This window comes from Patagioenas fasciata, chromosome 2 (assembly GCF_037038585.1).
Source record: "Patagioenas fasciata isolate bPatFas1 chromosome 2, bPatFas1.hap1, whole genome shotgun sequence".
NCBI lineage: Eukaryota > Metazoa > Chordata > Aves > Columbiformes > Columbidae > Patagioenas > Patagioenas fasciata.
In genome coordinates, this window is record NC_092521.1 from 122724176 (window position 1) to 122747219 (window position 23044).

The 23044-nt window shown below is 43.9% G+C and overlaps 1 protein-coding gene across 2 annotated transcripts; it reads left to right on the forward strand.

The window, feature by feature from the left end:
* The first annotated feature begins 160 nt into the window (after positions 1-160).
* On the forward strand, positions 161-21094 carry LOC136098280 (C-C chemokine receptor type 8-like). Of its 2 annotated transcripts, XM_065831544.2 has the most exons (4): positions 161-410; positions 616-742; positions 13138-13343; positions 16926-21094. In XM_065831544.2, the coding sequence occupies exon 4, from the start codon at positions 16935-16937 to the stop codon at positions 17988-17990; it is 1056 nt and encodes a 351-aa protein (XP_065687616.1). In that variant the 5' UTR covers positions 161-410; positions 616-742; positions 13138-13343; positions 16926-16934; the 3' UTR covers positions 17991-21094. The 2 variants fall into 2 exon arrangements, with proteins under 2 accessions (XP_065687616.1, XP_065687615.1); XM_065831543.2 differs by lacking the exon at positions 616-742.
* The last annotated feature ends 1950 nt before the right edge of the window (positions 21095-23044 follow it).

Below are 23044 nucleotides of genomic sequence, written 5' to 3' on the forward strand. Positions count from 1 at the left end.
TTACTCCAACATTTTACACATTTTAATGGTCTAATGTGAAATCCATGGGCTCTCTAGGACCGTATCTCACAATTAAAAGCAGAAAAGCTGGCTGACAGCTGCAGCAGTGAGGGAGACAACAGCCCTCATATATTGAAACCTACAGAGGCGGTCTTGGCAGAAAACTGGACTATATTTGACTATTCAGTGAGGGGGGAGCCTCAATGCCCAAAGGCAGCCCAAAGTGTTGTCCCCACGTCAGCCTCTGGCTCCCACCATCTGGCAACCCCTGCAGCCCCAGGAGCCAGCAGCTGCTGCCCCACACCAAAGAACTGAAAGCTGCTTCCTCTCGGGCTCCTGCACTGCTCCTACCAAAGTGTGTGCCACCGGTCAAGGAGGAGGAGGAGGCTGAAGCAGAGCTGAGCTGGGAGGTAGGTAGTGCTTGCAAGCATGGGGATTTGTTTTATGTACCCAGCATTGGGAAAAACTTGCCCAAACCCTGGCTCTTTACTACAAGGGGGCTGATCAGTGGCAGTATTTTATCTTTAGGACAGCTTGTCATTTTCCTTCTCATGCTTGCCTATCGTTTCTTGGACTCTGTGAAGCCTAATTGCCGCTGCACATCTCGTCCCACAGCTGCGTTCACACTATCTTGGAAGTGGCTGTGTTGAAAGTTGGTGGCTCCTTCCCCCTGAACTGATGCGTGGCTCTGGGTGACAGTGACCCGAAGCACCTGTCAGCACCACAGAACTTCTCACCTTCGGTAATCCCATTCCTAGCACCTGTGGTGGAGATGAGAAAATATGTGAAACATGGGCACCCTATGGAGGGAATAGTGTAAAGAATGTTTTCAGCTCAGGTTCTTCATGTTCATGCTTTGGTGATGGCCAAAGGGTTGATTCTTTCTCACCTGGCTAGCTCTTGGAAAGCACTTCAAATGAAATGTGAGAATGCTGTGCAACCCTCGGGATCCCTGACTGCCAGCAGAATTGACTGCCTTTTATGAGAGCAATTCTCTCCACCATGCTTTTGGGCTGCAAGTAAGCCTTCTCTTTCAGCACCCCATGCACTGCGCTGCAACCATGGAGCAGGATGTCAGGGGAGCAGCAGGCAGCAGTGGGCAGAGATGGGCAGAGGTGGGCAGTGGTGGGCAGCAGCTGCCTGCCCAGCCTGCTCAGCTGCCTGCCCAGTCACCTCTCTTCCCAGCCGCCTGCAGCTCAGCCCTGCACCGCTCTGCTGTGTCACCGCACAGTGAGCCTGCCACTTCCCTCATGCTGATGAAAACATTTTGTTTACTGGAAGAGTGGATGCCTTTTCTTCTTGCGTAAGTCTGATTCTCAGCCAGAGTGGGCAGATCTCTCTCCTGTGCCCCTTGTAATGCAATGTCCATGCAGGACAGCACAGCTGTGCTGTAACAGGAGTTGTGCTAAAAGTAGTTAGGGCTGTATTTTGCTAGAGCAACCTCTCGAGTCGTTTACAGGTACCGCAGTTCATTTTTTATTGGTTGCATGCATACTCAAAAGCCTATGTGAATTTTTTTTCTGAAGAGTTTCTTGAAGAACAACCAAGCACCCTTGGGATCAGTGTTTTGATGGAGGGTGGTGAATGCTACTTCTGACATGGTTCTGTAACACCTGAAGGCCATTTGCATCATCTTGTTGGCCACTGGCATCCTCAGACCATAGTTTAGGATCCTAAACCTAAGAGATACCAAAAACCAACTTTGTATTAAAAGTGTGTCTGGATGTCAGACTTGTAGATGATTCCCAGGGCCAAATTTTTTACACAGCAAGTGATTAATGACTCTTTTTTGTCCTGCATTTCTAGAAGGCCTCAAGACAAATACATAATTTCTCTGTGAAGTCGATTCCTACTCTTGTGCAATGGGGGAGTAAAAAGGTGTGATTTATGCTAAGCTTAATGCTGAGAGCATAAATGAAATCATGTTGGGAGCACACTCATATTGTTGAACAATGTACCTTGCTGGGAAGTACATTAAAGGCTAACCTCCTGTGGTATATGTGGTCAACTGCCGTTTGATATCTTATCAGAATACTTATCCATATTTCAAAAAATGAAGAGAACCCCAAAGCATTGTGGTTTTTTTTTTTTAATGATATTATTTCACTTTTCTGCCTTGGGCCATGGATCTATTTTATTACATTACAGTGGAGAATTTCTGGTTTAACTTTTTGGTTTTAACTTTCCAAAACTGAAATGAGACATAGCAGGAGTAAACAAGGGTTGTTCTGCTCCATCTTCAGACCCATTTTATTGATAAAATTCCTAAGCAATCAAAAAGGCAAGCCTTCTTAGTCCCAGCTTATGACAATTATTGTTGGTGAAGTAAAGTGTGAAGGTTTCCCAGTGCTGACAGCCCCCACCTATGCTCTGGGCTCTTCCTTAAGGAAAGCTCACACCAAGAAGGGTTTTTTGAGTTTGGAATCGCTGGCTTTGCACATATTTGGGAGAATAAAGATGAAGGAAGCAGAGCAGCATTTTGGGTAAAAGAAGCACAAACACCCCAAACGCTCATTTAATATTGGATATTCAATACTATTTGAGATTAATTCAAGAGATTTCTTTTTCTTCAAAGATTGCCTGAAGCGTTGTGGCTTAGCTGTTGATTTCTGCATTTCTTGGATATCCTTTGCTCTGTCCAAAAAAATGCAGCCACATTACTGTTGATCTTGCCTATAAAAGCTGGTCTTGTGTTTGGTCCCGGTCAGATTCACACCTAGTGGTTTCAAAAATTTAACAAAACATTTGACTTTTTACTCTTCTGCCTACAGACTTACGAGAGGGGAGATATGAAATCTTGATGGCTCATGGAATTACTGGGGTGTATCAGAAAAGAGTCAGCAAAAGAAACTCTACATGTAGTAAAAGGAAATATAGATTTTAACTATGCAGTGGCAGAAGTTAATCTGTTTTGTCCCACTCATTTGAAACCCACAAGAGCCTCTCTTGTCTTTTCAGTACACCAGAAAAACATGAAACTGCAGTTTGGAAATGAGAAGAAAAGCTGCCTCATATATCTGCATAATGGAAAGACACTCCTCCTCCTTTTCAACCCGACTTCTGGCTGGCATTTTTCAGAACATTTTGGGCTGTATGTCTTATCTTCATTGAGCTGTGCATGTCTATGCCCACCCTACAGCAGAGGAGGATGCTGTAGGTAGTGGGAATGCAAGCTCTGCTTTACCCTGGCTAGCCTAAGGGATCCTTCTCACTCCTAAGGTGAAGAAGAGATAAGAAGGATTGGTGCATAAAACGAAGCCCTTCTTGTCAGTGCACGGTCAGACATGCTGCAGCCAGAGCCACACTAGCAGCCCCGGGCTGCAGTGGGACAAATGTCTGCTCCCCCTACTCCCCACGGCTTCACCATCCTGGCAGCCTTACTACTAGAAAACCCTGACATGTCTCCCTGTAAGCAGCAGGCCTTTGGGCTTGATTATTTGCTTGTTTTCTGAAGCAGCACCACGTAAGATCAAGATTGAATTTAAACACAATGCACAATGATCCCTGCAGGTTTTGTACCTGCACCACTGCCCACAGCCTAGGGCAAACTTAAGGTATTTGCTAAGTGGTAGCACAGTCTGTCCTATTTGCTTCTGATGTGTGGTAGCACAGTCTGTCTTGTTTGCTTCTGATGCATCCAGATGACTTGCTGGGTCCACGTTAAGCTGCTGATCATGGGAGTATGGGTGTCCTTTCCTCTCTCTGAGCAAGCTCTGGTGCAGGGGCTCAGCGTGGCTGCACTTGCTTGCAGAGGTGTGGATGGTGGACGCAGCTGGTGTGGACAGCAGGCTCCCTGGTAGGTCTTTTATGTTGAAAATGGGTTCCCAAGAGCCTTGTACTGCAGCTCTGAAAAGAGAGCTCTACCACTCGATCTCTTGACCAGAAAGGATTGAAAGCTCTGATACTGGTGAAAAGCCCTCGAGTTGCAACTTCTAATCATAGCACAAAAGTACATACATGTCTGTATTCTGCATGGTCAAATCCTTTTAGCTTCATTTTCCCCATCGTGAGCTTTACCCATGGGCTTCCAGCTTATGCCTGTGCAATTGCCATGCCCTCGTTGCCATGGCTGCGTTGCCAGGCCCTTTGACTCACCACCTCTCGTACTGTGGGTTGAGCTGAGCCTGAGGTTTTCAACACTTTGTATCTTGCACATTTCCTGCAAGAGGTGTCAGAAAAATGTGTTTCCTGAGATTAAGTAAGCAAAAATAATAGCTACCAAAACCAGACCAAAAGAACCTAAAAAACTGAGAAAAATAATAAAGCTGTTCGGCAGCTTCCTGTTTACCAGCAGCTCAGATACAGATTTGTCAACAGCGTTACTGAGATCTCTTCTCGGACCATAGCAGCATTGGAGGTGTGTGTCACCCCAGAAAAGCCTCTCTCTCTGTGCCCCCAGCAAGGGCAGAGGACTGAGAAAAGATATGAAAGATGGGACAACGCTGTGCAGATGCCTGCTTTGAGATCATAGCTACTGTGGTCTAGATGGGAAATGCCAGCAGGATGTGACTGTTGCCCAGATTTTGCTGCGTGATGTTCTCGTGCTGAGAGCATCCTGCCCCAGGGAGGAATCTCCAAAGGCACACGGCCTCCCCGAGGGGACCTGCTGTCAGTGGCAGGGTGCAGGTTTGAATTCAGGGTCCCATCCTGGTCTTAAACCACACAGGCTTCTCTGTTTTAAGAGCATAGTTTCACATACTGAAACCCTTTTTTCCTTGTAAGAATCTGATAAGCACCCAGAGCTGCTTCCACAGGAGGCTCCTGTGGCAGACCTGTGCTCAAGAGGCAGATGGAACCGGTCTAGCCATTTAACCAAGAAGCTAATAGAGTACCCTTGCCCATGCCTCAGCACCATGTGATTTATCTGCATTTGGCAGAGCCAAAAATTGTTGTACAGGGTTAGGTGGCATTGCTGTGGTGGGAGGAATCCTGCCTGGTTTCTGTGCTGGAGCTCACAGACTTCACACCTGAAGTGTCACTGAGCCCTGAGAAGAAAGCCCTGAGTGTCGGCAGGAAGGTGTGTTGTGGTTTCCTGTGGTCTCTGAGCAGCACTGCCTGGACAGGGTGCTGGGTCCAGTGTGGCCAGTGCCAAGCGTTGGTGCTGAGCACCAGGCAGCCAGCCAGCACAGGCAGCCTTAAAAATCTGGTGGGGAAACATCAGTTTAAGCCAGAGAGGGACTTATGTGTCAGACAGTGTAATTACAGTTGCTGGAAAGCATTAGAAGGAATAAGCAACTTGCAAGAAAATAAAAAGAGTAAGAGCCAATACATATTTGTCAAGGAGCAGCTATGTCAAATCAGCCTCAGTTACAGCCTTGTGCCAGATGGAAATGCAGGGTTATCCTGGACCTCAGAGCTAGAGTTGTCCAAGCATATCAAACAGCCTTTACATGAGTCCACAAGTGGTCAGACAGCCCAAGTCCGGAGCAGTCGCTGCTCGACAGGAGAGCTGCCCAGAAGCGTCCTGCAGCCAGGAGCGCGCTCCGCCCCAGCACAATTCAGCGTGCACATAGGTGCTGTGGATGAAGGGCTGGTGTATGTTTTTATTATTTTAATCAAAGAATCATTTTGATTGGAAGAGACCCTCAAGACTATTGAGTCCAGCCATTAACTTAACTCTGGCACTAACCATGTCCCTAAGAACCTCATCTATATGTCTTTTAAACACTTCCAGGGATGGTGACTCCACCACTTCCCTGGGCAGCCTGTTGCAATGACTGACAACCATTTCTGTGAAGAAATTTTTCCTAATATCCAATCTAAACATCCCCTAGTGCAGCTTCAGGCCATTTCCTCTCATCCTATCACTTTTACACATGTCACTACCTTGGGAAGGGTTGAAAATGCACTGGGGGACAGGATGGCCACTCAAATTGACCTTGACAGATTAAAAAGCCTGAGAGCGCTGGGCTGCGGTTCATTAAGGACAAGCACCCACTTTTGCACATGGGCAGGGTCAGCTGAGACCACAACACATTATGGTGAAGACAGAACTTATGGAAAAAAGGATCTGGTAGCCAGCATCCAGCACAACAGAAGCGTGACTCACCAGTGCTATGTGATTGCAAAAGATGACAGCTACCCTGGCAGGTGACTCTTCCAGTCTGCTTTGCCAGGGGTAAGGCCCGCAGCTGCCCTCCATGTCTAGTTTTGGGCACTGCAATGCAAAGAAGATTAAGGAAAACTGGACAGCCACCAAAGAACAACAGTGGCTACAACTGACAACTTAGAAAACATGACCTAAAAGGAAAAAGATTATGGAGTATGAGCTATTAAGATTGAAGGGAAACATTATCTAAGAATATTTTAAAGCAGCTAGAAGAAAGTAGCAATTGTTCCTCCATGGATAAGACAAATAACCGACTCAAATCATACCAGGAGAGTTTTAGACTAAGATGAATTTACTAGGAGTGAGTCTGAAGAAGCACTGGGATAGTTTGTAAGGAGGAGCTGGGGGGAAAGCAGGGACTGTAGGAGCAGGCTGAACAACTGGGTGGCAAGAATCACAGTGGGACACTGCCCCTGCCTTTAAGGCAGGAGACGGACTGCCTCAGGTATGTCAAACTCATTTTCACCAGGAGCCACATCAGCCTCGCGTTTGCCTTCAAAGGGCCGAATGTAATATTAGGACTGTATAAATGTAGGAGTAGTTACATTTCTTAATCTTCCAGTGTCCCATCCAGCCCTGTTTTCTGTGGTTTCTCTGTTCTAACTCATTCTCAGTTGCATCCTTCTCTGTTCTCCACTCTTAGGCAGAGCAGTGTCAAATGCTAATCTGAGAGGTGCTCATGTACCGAAGGTGTGGGATAGTAAAGGCTTAAAAAAAATAAGCACTTTAGGGTGATAAAAAAAAAAAGCATCAGATAAGGGACAGATGAAGAACCGTCTTCTCAGAGACTCCATAGGCAATAAATGTGTTTGTTTATTTATTTCTGTCCCACAGTTACCCTGTTGTAAAACATTAAGTGAGAAAATCCCACTCACTGCTGACATTGTTATGAATGAGTTGCTGTGCTGGGAGTTTTGCAAATCACTGATTTCTGCTTTGGTGAAACTAAGCGATTGTGTAAGGCCACAGCTGTCAAAGCCATAATCCGTTTGGCTTTGGTGCCGGCAGTGAAAAGCACAGCATGAAGCAGAAGGGACTGATCCAAACCTCACCAAGTGCCTCCAGCTGCTTCTCCTCTACAAACTCATCAACAGTTTTTGGAGGACTGTCCAGCTCACAGCCTTTCTTTTTCTGCACTGAGCATCTGCTGCAGGAAAGAGAGCCAGCACAATGCCAAATAAATTTTTTGTACGCACATCTGTACATGTCTGCATTACACAAGAGCTTTGTTACAGTAATACGACTGCACTTTGGTGGAGGGTGTCAATATTTTTGCTGACCAAGCTGAAAAGAAAAATAAAAATTTCTGTCTGCTGTCAACAAAACCGACACATCTTAGTTCTACTGGGCTATTTTTTAAGCTTTGAAGTCTGCCTGGTTTTGAGGAAGAAGGGTTAGAGAAGGGGTTATTTATTTCTCAAAAAGCTACATTTGAAAATAACACATTTAAAAAGGAAAAATGTCAATGTTTTGTCTGGAGCTTGTCAGATAAAGTATTGTGATTCTTCTTCATTTTTTTTTCTCTAATTGGAGGGGGGAGTCCCCCAAAAAACATCTTGGTGCTTTCACGTATATCTTAGGCAACCTAAATATACCTTTATGATGACCAAAAAACCAATCTCTTTAAATCTCACCCAGTCACAGAAATCTCACCCACCTCATTGTACACAGGCATGCAAATATGTCATTCCCATAAAGAAATGGAACTGGGCCATTCTACCATAAGGTAACTTTGTACCTCCACTCTAGCAATGGTCTGATTAAAAAAATTTGATTAAGCTGATGCAGTCCCACTAAGATGGTGTGTTGACAGCTGATGCTGATAGACCCAAACATTGTCTCATTAGCTGAAAGAAGCAAGGATTCCTCAGAAGACAAATCCCATGTGGGGTTTTCTCCTGTACTTCGCAGGTGACCATGGTGCAAGGGATTCACCGAGGGTGCTGCAGTTGGGAAGGGCACTTGCCAGTCTGTGTAGGCAGCAGAGACCCTTAGTAGAGGGTTGTTGAGACAGAGACGTGGACAGGAGGAGGAATTTTGGGTGGGAGGTTCATCAAAGTGCCACCTGCCACGCGACCCCCAAGTTGCAGAGGACATGCTTGCCCTGACCACACTCCTCCACCTTCTGCTGCAAAGCTGAGCTGTTATCATTGTTCTTCCCATGAACAGATGATTGCAGGTATTTTACAAGCCATTTTAGCTGAGCAGCCCAGCAACTCTGAACGCCTGTACCCCCTCTTGCAGTTAATACTTATTTTGTTTCATCTGTTGAACTAAGTCACCTCTTCCCTCCTCTTCTAATATGACAGAGTAAGCCCTCTGAGTTGTAAAGTGAGAGCTGATTTGAAAGGGAAAGGCCTCTTATTGTCTAAGAAGCTGTTCTTATTTTGCTGTCGAGCAAAGGCAGAGGAAGGTGCTCTTCTTGCCTAAGAGCACCTGACTTGACTGGTCACCATCACTTTGAGATGGGTAGAAGCAGAGCATTGCATCAAGGCAAACTTGTCCTCTGCTTTTCGGACGGTTGTTATGATAGCAAGCAGCTTCAGGAAATACTTAGTCTTTTCTTGGGAAATATCCTACCAGGTAAGCTATCTTATCTTCCTTCTTTTCCTAATGCCTCTTATACCAACACCAGAGCCTGTGCTGTGGTATCTGGAAGGTGCCTCCCATCTGCCTTACTCAACAGCCAGAGTCATATCAGGACTCGTGGCTGGTGCTCCTGGGGCCAAAACAAGTTTCTTGCTGGTGGTGTTCTCTGTTGCAACCACAGTTTCCTTTCTGTGTTCAAACTCAATTCATCTAAACTGACTGTAGGAGAAGGAGAGGTTTCTACAAGAGCAGGCAGAGAAGTTTTGCAGCAGCTAAGCTGCCCATCAACCCCAGGCTGAGGAGCTGCAGTGGTGGCACAGGGTAAGAAAACCCTCTGGGACTAATGCCAAAGGCTGAGCTAGCATGCACAGGTGGCTCCCCAGTGCCAGTGAATTTGTCTGGCTGTAGGAGCTGCAGATGTGGCCGTGCTGTTTGCCTCACAGCACTATTTCTTTTGGTTGTGGTATTTGCCACAGCTTTTCCATTCAACATGCGGCCTCAGTGGAGCATCACTTCCTTGATGTTGGGGCTCCAAGTAGTTTGGGGGAGTGGAAATCTGCGTTACTCTGGTGTGCTGGTCGCTTTTTAGGCTGATAGTGTCTTCACCTGTCTGAAGCGCTGCATGAATTTTTTCCCCACTGAAGCAACTTTTCTGACAGAAGACAAAACAACAGAAACCATAGTTTCAAAGTGTGAATACGAAAACCGCTGCAGTGGCAATGGCAGCAAGCACAGCTAAGGAAGCATGAACATCATGGTGCACAATCTCATGGAGACTCACCAGCACTCACTGGGGCCACTGTGGCCACTGCAGGCTGACCCTGACCACCACCATCAAAACATGAGAAGGCAAAGCAGGAGGTTCCTCCAACAGCAACATTTTCCCTGTGTTTTTTAGCCTGAGTGATGACAGAGGTGCCTATGCACTGGCATTTTCACCAAGGTGGTGACAAAACACAGTGCTTCTCTCCTGCAGCAGCCCTGGTTGGGTGCATGAAGTGTGTTGTGTGGCACGGCTCCTGCTCCCAAACCCAAACTGGCCATAAGCTGGAGCACTGGAGACACGAATAGTTGTCTCTGTTTCTCTAAGGTTTTTCTTACTCATGGGAGATCCCACAAGAGAGACATCACTAGCACTGGTATTAGATCCAGCTAAAACTCATCTGGAGGGACACTGCTAGAGAAGTGACCTCTAGGGTGGATTTTGGATGGGTTCTTAGGAAACAGATCTAAGACCTTCCTGCTTGCCAGCTCCCACCCACCACCTTGATAGCACCCCCAAAGCCCTGGGAGGGACTGCCTGGTACCTGCTGTCCCATCCTCAGATATGAGAGCCCCTCGGTCATGTGTCCCCTTCACAAACAGAACCAAGGACCATTTCACACTAGCTGGCTTGATCTCATCCCACAGGAAGGCTGCTCCACAGCCCCATCGCCCCCCGAACAAACTGCCTTCAGCCCAAGAGACAACCTGTAGTGTTGTTCTCATATACCTATGCTTTCTCTAAGGTGAGACAACCCTCCTTTTCCCCTGGCCATTTCCTCTCTGGGTTATCTGTATGTAGCAAACATATCCCCTCCACAACTCCACTTTACCAGGCTGAGCCCAGCTCTCTCATGCTGCTCCTTCTACCCTTTGCAGCCTCCCTGTACCTGTTTCCACGTGAGTTCAGCACTTTCAAGTGCAGTTGACCTTTAACTTCTGTGTTCAGTTTTTAACGCCTCTTACTGGTTTACGACATTTTCTGCTTTGTTATCTTCCTCAGATAAATTTCAAAGGGCGTTTTTATTGTAGAAAATCCCTGTTTGCCTACATGTCCCTTGTGTAACTCAGGACAAGGTGAATGCTACTCAGAGATCAAAGAAGTGTTGGGAAGGATACGGGTCATTACAACCTGGTTCATAGCTGATGGTGGAGAAAATCAGAAATGCATACGTCCCATCCTCCCCCCACCAGTTATCTTCCTCTGAGCTTTAAAGGGGAGGTTAGCATAATTACAGCTTTCAGCACTGCACATCTGTGAACACACAACCAGTTATTTATCTCTGCTGCCCTCCAGCCCAGCAGAGCTCTGTCTGCCCATCGTCCCCTCAAATTACCTGTAAGAGAGAGAGTAGGGCTCAGCATGCAGAGAATAATGAAATTGACATCTGGTTCTTCCCTGTCCCCCAACCCAGGCATCTTCCACTAGTTTTCATCATCATAATCATCATTCTTTCAGCCAACAGTTCTCAAGTCCACCCCTGTGCTGTGGGCCTCCCCTCCCACCTACCCTCATATCTGCTGGTCAGGGACAGCAGCTTTCCAAAGCCATATATGTCATCTCACAAACCCATCTCTGCTCCCTTCCTTTCACTGCCTTTGACAAATCACATCTTCTGTTGCCTTTAATAAATTTTCTTCCTCTGTTGAGAAAAACTCAAGGAACAGCTCTGTGTCAGGAACTTTGGCAAATTTTATATCAGACTCAGTAATTCTGCTGTTTTCCTCCAAAACACTGGCACCACCACAATTTTTTCCTTCCTCTCCTTATTGCCAGGCTGTTAGCCATATGTCCAGCACGGTCCTCTCTGGTCTGCTTAAAGACATCCTCTAACCACGGCAGTCACCAGGCCTGCTTTCTTGTATCTTCTTTTTTCACTTGAAATAAAGATCTTTTCCTTGCCTTTATGGTCTTCTGCATCTTCCTGCTTGCTCCAGCTTTCTCCAATGCACATGGTGTTTCCTCTGACATTTCCCTGCTGTACTCTTCCAACTTCATGCCTCACTTTGCCAGGCCATGCAAAATTGCAGCTGGTGAAAATACACAGCTGGAAGATTTTCCGATTAAAAGAAATATACATTTTGAACAAAGTTAAATATTTTTGCAAAATCATAATGCATGCAGAAGAAAATAACTCAAGAAAAAATATGGTTTTTTTTCCTTTTAGAATACATATACATGTTTTAAAATGCAGATATATTTAATTCCTTTATCAGTTGCATGTCAAACTACTGACAAATTTTATCAGTTTCATATCAAACTATTGTTTATTTTTTTTATATGTGTTAAGGATTTATCAGCCAAACTAATGCAAAAAACATCCAATGGAAAGAGAGCATCTTTCATTGATTGATGCTATGATCATACAAAGAAATAATGAAAGCTGACTTCATTGATTTCTAAACAAAAAAAGTAAATAGACTGGAGTTATGTTATGTTGTACTGTACGTCTGTAACAGCAGGACATACTATTGATATATTATTAGTGATACAAATAATACAGAGAGAATAGAATGAAATAAAGTTCTATTAAAATAATATTCAAAAGTAAATTCTGAAAACAAAACAAAATAAAACAAACAAAAACACAAAAGAAGAAAGAGTACCTGGTCTCCTTTATGTAATAAGACCACCTGGGTACTTGGAGGCAGGGTAATGCTGTGCTCGTCAGTAGCATTTTGAATACATCAAGGAACAGGTCTTTTCTTTCTGACAGTGCTACTGACTAGTGCCAGGTCCTTCATTAGGTTAGTTCTTTTTCCCTCTAGCCTATTTTCTCGCTTTTTTTTTACCCCCACTTTTTTTTTTTTTCTTTTTTTTTTCCTCCCTGCAGTATTTAGCTCTTCTGTTCTTTAGGACTCTCACTATTCGTTTTTGCAACAGCCAGCAAGCTCTAAAGATACTTTGGATTGGAGCTTCTAGCTGCTACCAAAGAACAGTTTAAAAACTTCTATGGCAGCCATGCTTTGGATCTGCAACATACTTGTTTGGGGCTCTTCAGCGAATTTCTCACATTCTCTGTGCTCCTATAAATCCGGAAAAAGGTGCTTGTTGAGATTAATGCATGAAAAGTATACAATCTAGCTGACTTGTAAAGCACTACAGTATACAGTATTACACAAAATAAAAATAATTTAAAGTTCTTTAATGAAATAAAAGCAAATCAACCCTGTCCTTGTTTAAATATTTTGTCCTTGACCATGTATCCTAAATGCTTTAAAATATACTCTAAAAAACCCCAAGGTAGCAAAGAAACTCTGAAATGGCTCCACTTGAATAAAAACCACTTAAAAAATTATTGCCAAGAGATATCAGTAGCTGTGAGTTCTCATTCTGCTCAGAAAGTAAGCACATTACTGACAAGGAAGGACGTAACAAGCCTGCAGTATACAAGTTGATATTAACTGAATAAAACAAAAAATAAAATAATGTGTCTCAGAAATTATATACCAGATTCTGAAAAAAGCTGCTACTTTATTAGGGTGTGTTCTGTAATGGAGACACCTGAATTTTTAATTATTTCCTGGGTAACTGTGAGGAGAGAACATTTAGCAAAAGTATTAAAATAATACCTGTTCATGTGCTACCTTTACTGTCTTACGAAAAAGTCGTATTTGATTTTTGTTTCACAGAATGTGTTTGTAAGGCCCCTCACTTCTTTTCCTGTTTACCGCAGCTACAAAGCCTTCTATTTTTCTCAAATCCTGTTCTGTAACTGGCAGCAGCCCATTCGACACCTGAATATCTCCAAGCACAGCTTTCTCCACAAGCAATGGAATAAACCTCTTGAAAACTCCCAAGCCTGAGAGAGGACAAGGACAAGGTAGAAGGAGAAGGTGACCGAGGCCAACTGAGAGCATAGAGGCTTTCTGCTGTTCAAAGGTAAAGTCCATCCATATTTAAAGCGCTACTCTTAAAAGTAGTGGGCTAAATTTGGCAAACAGGGGAAAGTGACCTGCAGCAGTTCTCTCTCTTTTGATACCCTCTGGAAAACTGCTTTTTTTTTCAGTTTGAATGTTTTACCAGCTGGTGTGGAGAGAGGAGAAAGTGGAAAATGCTGTGCCTTGGTCGGAAGCTGTCAAAGGCATTAGTGCTGTAATGGCATTCTGAAAGTCTGAAGTGGAGCATCTCCAGTCTCTGCTCAGCCCAGGAAAAACACTTTTGAATTTTGCCAAACTTGGATTAATCAGATCTACAAATCTAGATCTGTGTATCTGTATCTATCTACTTATTTATATATTTATACATCTAGAAGACAATATTAATTATTTTTTGAAATTTTTTACATTTGGTTGTTGAACCTATGGACTGCTTTTAAAGGGTCCCTGACAGGCATTTAAGAAAAGCAAGTCATTGCTACAATGCTTACACTCGCAGTATGTTGAGATCACACATCAAAAGCATTACCTGGAAATATTTTCTACTTATACCTGCTGCTGCATGAACAGCCAGTATGTAGTGACTCAACATCTCAATATTTAGGGGTTTATGCATTAAAACAAAATCAAAATTCTTAATGCCGATGCCCTACCCACAGCTGAAAACTAAATATAGGAATTACACTATCAATATAAATTGCAGGAGTGCTTTTCTCTCATCACTCGTTATTTCTGAACAAGGAACACTGTAGGGTTGAGTGTTGCATTTGTAACAGGTTTGTCTGCATTGCACATACCAACTGGCTTTGATGGAAACAGTCCTGGAGCCCCATGAAAAGCTGAGGCAGGTCAGCAAGGCACGAGCAGCATCCATACATGGAGCAGCGGACAAACACTGACTCCAGCACCACTGTGCTGTGCATCTGGATCCTCCTGTTTCCCTGCACAAGGTGGCAGAGCCAGGCAAGAAGGAGTGAATTCTGATTCCTTCCATGCCAATAGAAGAATTTTCGCAGTTCCCTCTCTTTTCATACACCCAAGCAGCAATTTTTAACTCAGAAGAGCATGTTCTCTACTTTTAATGAATTAATCACTGTCATTCATATTATTGCTGCAGCTTAGTAGCAGTATAATTACAACTGATTCTTCCCTCCTGGAAACTCTGTGCCTTTGAAGTTCTTTCAAGATGTGATTAACCTCTGTGCAAACATAATGTAGGTGCAGTGCACAATAAACATGCAAATGTCTTAGCAGTAATAAGGCAAACTTTTTTGAAATGGTGCCTTTCGAAAGAACCAATACTTCTTAAAATATGAGCACTTAACTCTGCAAAACCGATTCCCTTTTATTTGGGTCTTCAGGTGACATCAGAAAAAGAAAAAAAAAAAGTGGATAAAGCCACTTTTGGAGAGCATGTCAGACCATTTTAAAGCTGTCTTTATTGCAGTTCTTCAGAAATGACAGAGAGGAAACCTCCTCCCAGAGTGTTTTGGTTTTCTCTGAACTAGAAAGCTGAAGTTGGGCAGAACAGACAGGAGCAATAAAACTGTTGGGTTTTAGCAGCGGGCACAGCCAAGCTGCTCACCAGGGAACCCAGAGCTCAGTGGCGGCCCTGCTGCAGCCCAGAGCTGGACACTGTGAATGCTGCCATAGCCCTGCAAACTCCCTGCTGCTGCAGAGGCTGTTTGTATGTGATCCTGTGCCTACCTGTGGAAAACTAGCTTACATGTCTCTGCAGTCCGTGCCTGTACATAGCTGATCAGCTCAGCTAAAAGTGTGGGTATGCTGCTTGGTGATGGCTTCTTCAGTCAAAACACTTCTATAAGTGTCTTTATCCTACATGTAAAATGCTTCCCCACCCCAGGGAAGAAAATCCAGATTCTTAGATCAGATGCAGGTTTTGTACCATTTTGCACCATTACAACTACCCAGAGCATCATTTTTTCCCTGTCACTAACTCACTAGCACTGAAGCAGTTTTGGGGAAATTGAAAGTATCATAGCACTCATACTTAACACAGGTATAATGTTGAGACCGGTTCTGTTTAATATCTTTATCAATGATCTGGATGAGTGGATTGAGTGTGCCCTCAGTAAGTCTGCAGATGACACCAAGTCCTGCACTTGGGTCGTAACAACCCCAGGCAATGCTACAGCCTCAGGGAAGAGTGGCTGGGAATCTGCCTGGTGGAAAAGGACCTGAGGGTGTTGGTTGACAGCTGGCTAACATGAGCCAGCAGTGTGCCTAGGTGGCCAAAAAAGGCCAACAGCATCCTGGCTTGTATCAGAAATAGCGTGGCCAGCAAGACTAGGGAAGTGATCGGTTTTGAGCCTTTCACGACAAGAAAGTATTGAAGTGCTAGAGAGAGTTCAGAGAAGGGCAACAAAGCTGGTGAGAGGCCTGGAGCACAAGTCTTACAAGGAAGAGCTGAGGGAACTGGGGCTGTTTAGCCTGGAGAAAAGGAGGCTGAGGGGACACCTTATCAGTCCCTATTTCTATCTGAAAGGAGATTGTAGCATGGAGGGTGTTGGTCTCCTGCCAAGTAACAAGACGAGAGGAAATGGCCTCAAATTGCACCAGGGAAGCTTTAGATTGGATATTATGAAAAAATTCTTCACAGAAAGAGTTGTCAGGCATTAGAACAGGCTACCTAGAAAAGTGGTTGAGTCACCACCTCTGGAGGTGTTTAAAAGATGTGTAGATGAGGTTCCTAGGGACATGGTTTAATGCCAGAGTGAGGTTAATTGTTGGAGTTGATGACCTTGAGGGTCTCTTCCAACAAAAATAATTCTTCTATTCTATAGGAACAATTCATAGGCTGCAGATGCAGCCTTTGGGGTGACACAGCTGCTCCTGTCCAGCCACTCTCTGCCTGGAGGCTGATCCACGAGCTCAATGTGGCACAGAGAAAAGCAGAAGCCACCACAGAATCACAGAATCACACAGAATCACAGAATGTTAGGGATTGGAAGGGACCACATAAGATCATCCAGTCCAATCCCCCTGCTGGAGCAGGAACACCTAGATGAGGTTACACAGGAAAGTGTCCAGGCAGGTCTTGAATGCCTCCAGAGTAGGAGACTCCACAACCTCCCTGGGCAGCCTGTTCCAGAGTTCGGTCACCTTCACTGAGAAGAAGTTTCTTCTCAAATTTAAGTGGAACCTCCTGTGTTCCAGTTTGTACCCATTACCCCTTGTTCTATCATTGGTTGTCACCGAGAAGAGCCTGGCTCCATCCTTGTGACACTCACCCTTTATATATCTGTGAACATTAATGAGGTCACCCCTCAGTCTCCTCTTCCCCAAGCTGAAGAGCCCCAGCTCCCTCAGCCTTTCCTGAAAAGGGAGATGCTCCACTCCCTTCATCATCTTTGTTGCCCTACGCTGGACTCTCTCCAGCAGTTCCCTGTCCTTCTTGAACTGGAGGGCCCAGAACTGGACACAATATTCCACATGTGGTCTCACCAGGGCAGAGTAGAGGGGAAGGAGAACCTCTTTTGACCTACTAACCACTCCCCTTCTGATACACCCTGAGAGTCCTGTGCCAGGACAAACAGCTCTTTATCTCTTGCTCTTTCCTGCACAGGTATCTGTGATGAATCCCACAAGCCAGTTCCTTGCCACAACAGAATATGACTATGGATATGAGGAAAACACTGCTCCATGCAATGAAGGCAACCAGTTTCGCAGATTTAAATCTCTCTTTTTGCCGATTCTTTACTGCCTTGTATTTGTCTTCTGCCTTCTGGGAAACTCCTTGGTCCTTTGGGTTCTTCTGACCAGGAAAAGGCTGACAACAATGACTGACATCTGCCTGCTGAACCTCGCAGCATCCGATCTCCTCTTCGTGGTGCCTCTCCCTTTCCAAGGCCACTATGCGTCAGACCAGTGGGTTTTTGGCAACGCTATGTGCAAGATAATGGCTGGCATTTATTACGTAGGTTTTTATAGTGGCATTTTCTTCATAACCTTCATGAGCGTAGACAGGTATATAGCAATTGTCCATGCTGTCTATGCCATGAGGATTCGGACAGCCTCTTGTGGCGTAATTATTAGTTTAATCCTGTGGCTGGTGGCTGTCTTGGCTTCTGTACCCAACATCATGTTCAACCAACAGCTGGAAATTGAGCAGTCTGTGCAGTGTGTCTCCACATACCCACCAGGTGACAATACCTGGAAGGTTGCTTCTCAGTTTGCAGCCAATATCTTAGGCCTCTTGATTCCCCTTAGCATCCTTATTTACTGCTACTCCCAGATACTGAAAAATCTGCAAAAATGCAAAAATCGGAACAAGATCAAGGCAATCAAGATGATTTTCATCATCGTCATTGTCTTCTTCCTCTTCTGGACTCCCTTCAACATCGCACTGTTCCTAGACTCCCTGCAGAGCCTGCACATCATCAATGACTGCAAGGCGAGCTACCAGATAGCCCTGGCCCTGCAGCTGACGGAAACAATCTCCTTCATCCACTGCTGCCTGAACCCCGTGATCTACGCCTTTGCTGGAGTGACGTTCAAGGCCCATCTTAAAGGACTACTTCAGCCCTGTGTCTGTGTCCTCTCCAGCGCAGACAGAGGCGCTGGAGCTGGTCAGTCATCTTCAGCACACACCCAGCTCTCTGGCTGCTCTGACAGCACAGCATTCCTGTGAGCTCATCTGAACTGCCTTCTTCTGGTGCAAGAAGTTGGCCTAAGCTCTGATACGGCCCTGGAGGTGGTACCATAGGCACCATCCTCTTGGGAGGGTCAGTATATCTATTCCTTCTTTTGGCATATATGGTGAGCTATGGCACAGCAGGTGGCAATGTGAGTTTCCTGAGAGCACCAGTGTGTTGGTAAGATGGTTACCCTGCAAGTTTGCCACAGAATTGTTTTCAATTAACTCTTAGGGCACTTTTAATACATTTCAACATTCAGGGTGCTTCCTCTAGTGCTTATTTTCTCCTCTCATGAAAGCATTGCTTCTGCCTCAGCCTCAAATATGCTTTGCCTTGCAGAAGCTGTTCCATGCCTGAATCCCTGCATTCCTGTCCAGGAGCTGAGAAGGGGATAGGTGTGGGGTTACTCCACATTGCAAAGAGGGAATCACCTCAGCCACTGTCACCATTCCTTTTTTGCTTCAGCTCTCAGATAAAGAGATCCCCTATCTCAGGGTCATGTTGCTTTGCTGTAGGATGCTCCCAGGGGCATGACCGGGTGGTTCGTGGACCTGCTGCCACCCAAAGGAGCCTGTGGTGGTGATGCCTTCAAAAACAGCAGAGCAACGCCTCCAGGTTCCCCCTATGCCCATCACTCATAGCGGCCCATACACTTGCACGTGTCACTGTCAAAGCAGCCTGTCAGTCTGTGTCACCACTGGAGGTGTGGGCCACCACACATAGCACATAGACTCCATTTCTTTTCATACGTCACTATTTTCTGCCCTTCTAGAAATGTTTTCTTTGAATAAACATATTAACTGCATCTTTTTATGTCTTGGCTCCTGAAAGTCTTCCTAATGATTCACAAGCATAGATTAGAATAAGGAAAGGATGTTTTTACTGATTTTGGGGCTGGTATCACATAAAATATGTCTGATGGAACTGACAGGCACCCCTGAAGCTCTTCAGCAAAATAAGTCTAGCTTCCGCTTTCCTGCTGAGAAAGATTTGTTCTCTAAATCCCAATAAAATTTCACAGTGAAAAAGTAACCTTTATATTGAAGTAATATTACTGTAGACAAAATTTTTGAAGTTAAACAAGAGACTACCTGAAACCAGGAAAAATGCCGCCTGAGTATTGTCAAAGATCACATTTTCTAGGCTAATAAAAATATTTTGTTTTCCTAGTTATGCCTTTTCTTATGAAAATATAATTACATCTTTTGATGTTTCTGAAATATTTCAAACACATTTTAAGTGCAAAAACACATTTCTCAGTGCAAAAATATTCTTGCCATTAGCTACATAGTATAGAAAACACTTATTTCATTTATGATAGTGTGATTAACATTTTTAGGTTTTATTCCTCAGTGGATAAGAAATACACTGCAGCTGAATTACAATGTTTTTTTTATCTCTCAGTAGACTTCTATGTATCTAGAAATAAACATCTCTGTTTGTGTATCTCTGTGGGGTTTTTGTACTGTTTGGGCACTTTAATGACTGAAAAGAAACATGAGCCGGCATCTCAGGTCAGATATCTTCCCCTGTGGCTAGAACTTTGGAGTTTGGATAAAATTCTTTCTCTTTAAAATGTACTGTGACATTTACTATCATCTTACCTGCTGATGTTTCAGATGAAAATGGAAGGGAGAAGAAACAGAAGTTACGTATATATTATTTTTTAAAGTGTTATTTTGGGAAGAAAGGAAGACAGAAATGTTTTCTGGCCAGCTCTCACACTCTGACACTTTCCCAACATGCTGCATCACTGCACCTTAGACAGCCCAAAACTAGTCAGCCAGGAGCAAAGTTTCCTGGCTGCAGGGAAAAGACAACTGACACTGATCAGTGAGAGAGCCCCAATCCAATCCAGACTGCAGGAGATTCGCAGCCCCAAGGAGCTGCCTTCAAGGAGATAACATATCTGTAGAGAGTCTCCTGCACTTTTTGGGCCTCTGTATTTCATACCCAGCAGGTTTTTTGGCTTTTTTGTTTTTCCTGATTGAAATAGGGCGCATGTGAAACAGCAAGTTGCTCCGGTCATTTGGTTTTATTAACAGTTGTTTAAAAACAGATCAAAGCCAAGTCTCCTGGTTTCAGCTGGGATAGAGTTAATTTTCTTCCTAGTACCTGATATAGTGTTGAGTTTTGGATTTAGAATGAGGATAATGCTTATAACACACTGATGTTTTGGTTGTTGCTGAGCAGTCAAGGCCTTTTCAGCTTCTCATACCACCCCACCAGTGAGTAGGTTGCGGGTGCATGAGGGGCTGGGAGGGGACACAGCTGGGACAGCTGACCCCAACTGGCAAAAGGGATATTCCAGACCATATGACATCATGCTCAGCATATACAGCTGGGGGAAGAAGAAGGAAGTGGGGGACGTTCGGAGTGACAGAATTTATCTTCCCAAGTAACTATTACACATGATGGAGCTTGGCTTTCCAAGACATGGCTTGAATATCTGCCTGCCCATGGGAAGTGGTGAATGAATCCCTTGTTTTGCTTTGCTTCTGTACGCAGCTTTTGCTTTACCTATTAAGTTGTCTTTATCTCAACCCACGAGTTTTCTCACTTTTACTCTTCTGATTCTCTCCCCCATCCCACTTGGGGAGAGTGAGCAAGCGGCTGTGTGGTGCATTGTTGCCAGCTGGGGTTAAACAACAACATCTTTTAAGTAACAGTATTAAAGAACTCTCTGGTTTTAAAGAACAGATTTGGATCATATCTGCAAATGTGTTATACAGAAAAAAGAGTAAGGGATAAGGTCCCTAAATTCTTACTTTTCAATAACTGTTTATTTGGTTTGCTGAATTTCAAATTGTATAAAGACAAGATGGTCAAAAGCATTGCAGTTTTTCAAAGATCACGCCCCTTTTCAGGGTGCTATGTAATTCAAACTGATACGTACCAGATATACCCCAGACATGCATAATTCTTTCCATCATGAAGTTCTGCAAGTGCAATCCTAAAATGTCCAAAGTCTCCAAAAAGACTCTTGCATCATTAATGTAGTGATGTTTTCAGAAGTAGACTAGGATTCTCTCTGGGTTACAAGACAAGGGTCGAACACTTTGGTTTCTGTTATTTTTTCATAAAGCTCTCCTTGTAATCATGGTCTGTGTGTGTATAATAGTGGAATTTAACCCAAATGATATGAGAAGACTTAACCAAAGAAATAACAAAATAGGTTTTGCTGGATTCATTGCAGAGGTTCTTCCTTCTCCTTGTCTTCTACTGCTGCATTTGAAAGACTTGTATTTAAGAATCCTGAAGGGTGGATCTAAATGCCCCATCCTCTGCTCAAGCACAGCTCAGTACAATCAACCTCTCACAGATTAAGATGGCGGATACTTAGGGCACTTTTCTCTTCAGAAGGCACTTTCTCTGTCTAATGTGGCTGCAAAAAAAAAAGGAATAAAACAAGTAGCTATTTTGCCTCTGAACTACCTGAACAGAGACACAAACATACCCAGCATCAACTCAAGTACTCACAGATCTCTCAGAAAAATTGTGCCTCCTCTCTAAACATGAAATTTTATTTTTAATGTTGTAAATCCACATGATTTTGTGCTACTCATATGTAATGGAAAGAATCCTACAGAGATACTAAGCAATGTTAAAAATTTTTGCACTTGCATATGCTGAAACAGTTCTGGATAACAGCACCACACTAGTAGGATACTATTAAGGAACTTGTAATGCCATTTTTTCAATTTTTTTATACACACATATATATATAATTTATTTTTTTTTTTTAGGTAGAAACTTGTCAATGACAATGTACTTTCTTCTGCAGACATGATATTCTTCCTGGAATAAGGCAGGTAGTAGACGCACTGTCTCTTCAGTTCCAAGGATTCTGACAAAACATAAAATTGGTAGAATAATTTTGCAATTTACTCATAATCAGATCAACTAGTTTTTGTGTGCTGAGCTGTTGTCAGCTGCAAATCGCCCTGCAAAAGAACCAAGGAACATGAATGTTTGATGTTATCTGGATTTCCTGGTGCTGTGTGTGGTAGTGTGAATATATATGCCAAAATATCTAGCCCAATCTTGTTCCGTTAAATTAGTGGAAAGTTGATTGCTATTCTGAAGAGGATGGAATAAAGAAACTACTGCTGTTCATAGAATAGATCCCCTAATCAGATGTTGCATAACTAAAGAAACTAGTGTTTCTCCGAGGACCAAGTTGTAACACCTACCATTGATATCAGATTACCAACTAAAGTGTTAAGTAACACTTTTCATTTTTGGTAGCATTTCTCCAGCTAGTTCTAAAATGTGTCTGAACCTACTTGAATTCATCTAACATGTTTCACAACCCTTCACGTTCCTGTTTCATGCTTATCTGCCCTCCTGTAGTACAATGCCCATAAGGCTATGACGGGAAAGTCTGACGTTATTGTAGCCCAAGACCACTTGGCAGTATGCAACAAAACACACAGATGTGCACATCCTCAAAAACAGCCCCCAGACCTTTCAAATAAATAAACTATAATACAGTCGTGCAAAGTAGCGCAAAGAACTCAGAGAGTTAGAAAATCAAGAACATCATGTAAGATGTGGTCCTGTTGGTGACCCCTCCTGGCTTTTCTCTAGCCTGTGATTGCCAAGTTCACAGCTTTTGTAATGTTCTTCCATCTTACTGACTTACCATGGGACAGCCCAACCTTAAGAAGATGTGAGACTGAATTTTAGATGAGTCACATTTGGCCCATCTCCCCAGGTTACGGTCATGAGAAATCTGATTTGATGATGGCTCCTGGGAGATTAAAAAAGTGAACATGGGAGATCATTCTACATGAAGAAAAATTCCTTAAAGTGAGGTTCTGCCTGTTCAGGAATAGTATTTGAAGGTTGTACACACTCTTACTATCTCCTTGGCCCCATGAACCTCTCTTCTTTCCATAAGAGAGCAGGGTGAAGTGCTGTTTGGTTCTATGCTGGCTTATGGATTTGTTCTTATTATGCAGTCCAAGGGTGTCAAACTCATTTTCACCAGGGCCACATCAGCCTCATGGTTGCCTTCAAAGGGCAGAAGGTAGTTTTAGGATTT

Bases quoted from the DNA above. Each gene is read 5' to 3' on its own strand.
- LOC136098280 (XM_065831544.2), top strand. From the start codon at position 16,935: ATGAATCCCACAAGCCAGTTCCTTGCCACAACAGAATATGACTATGGA.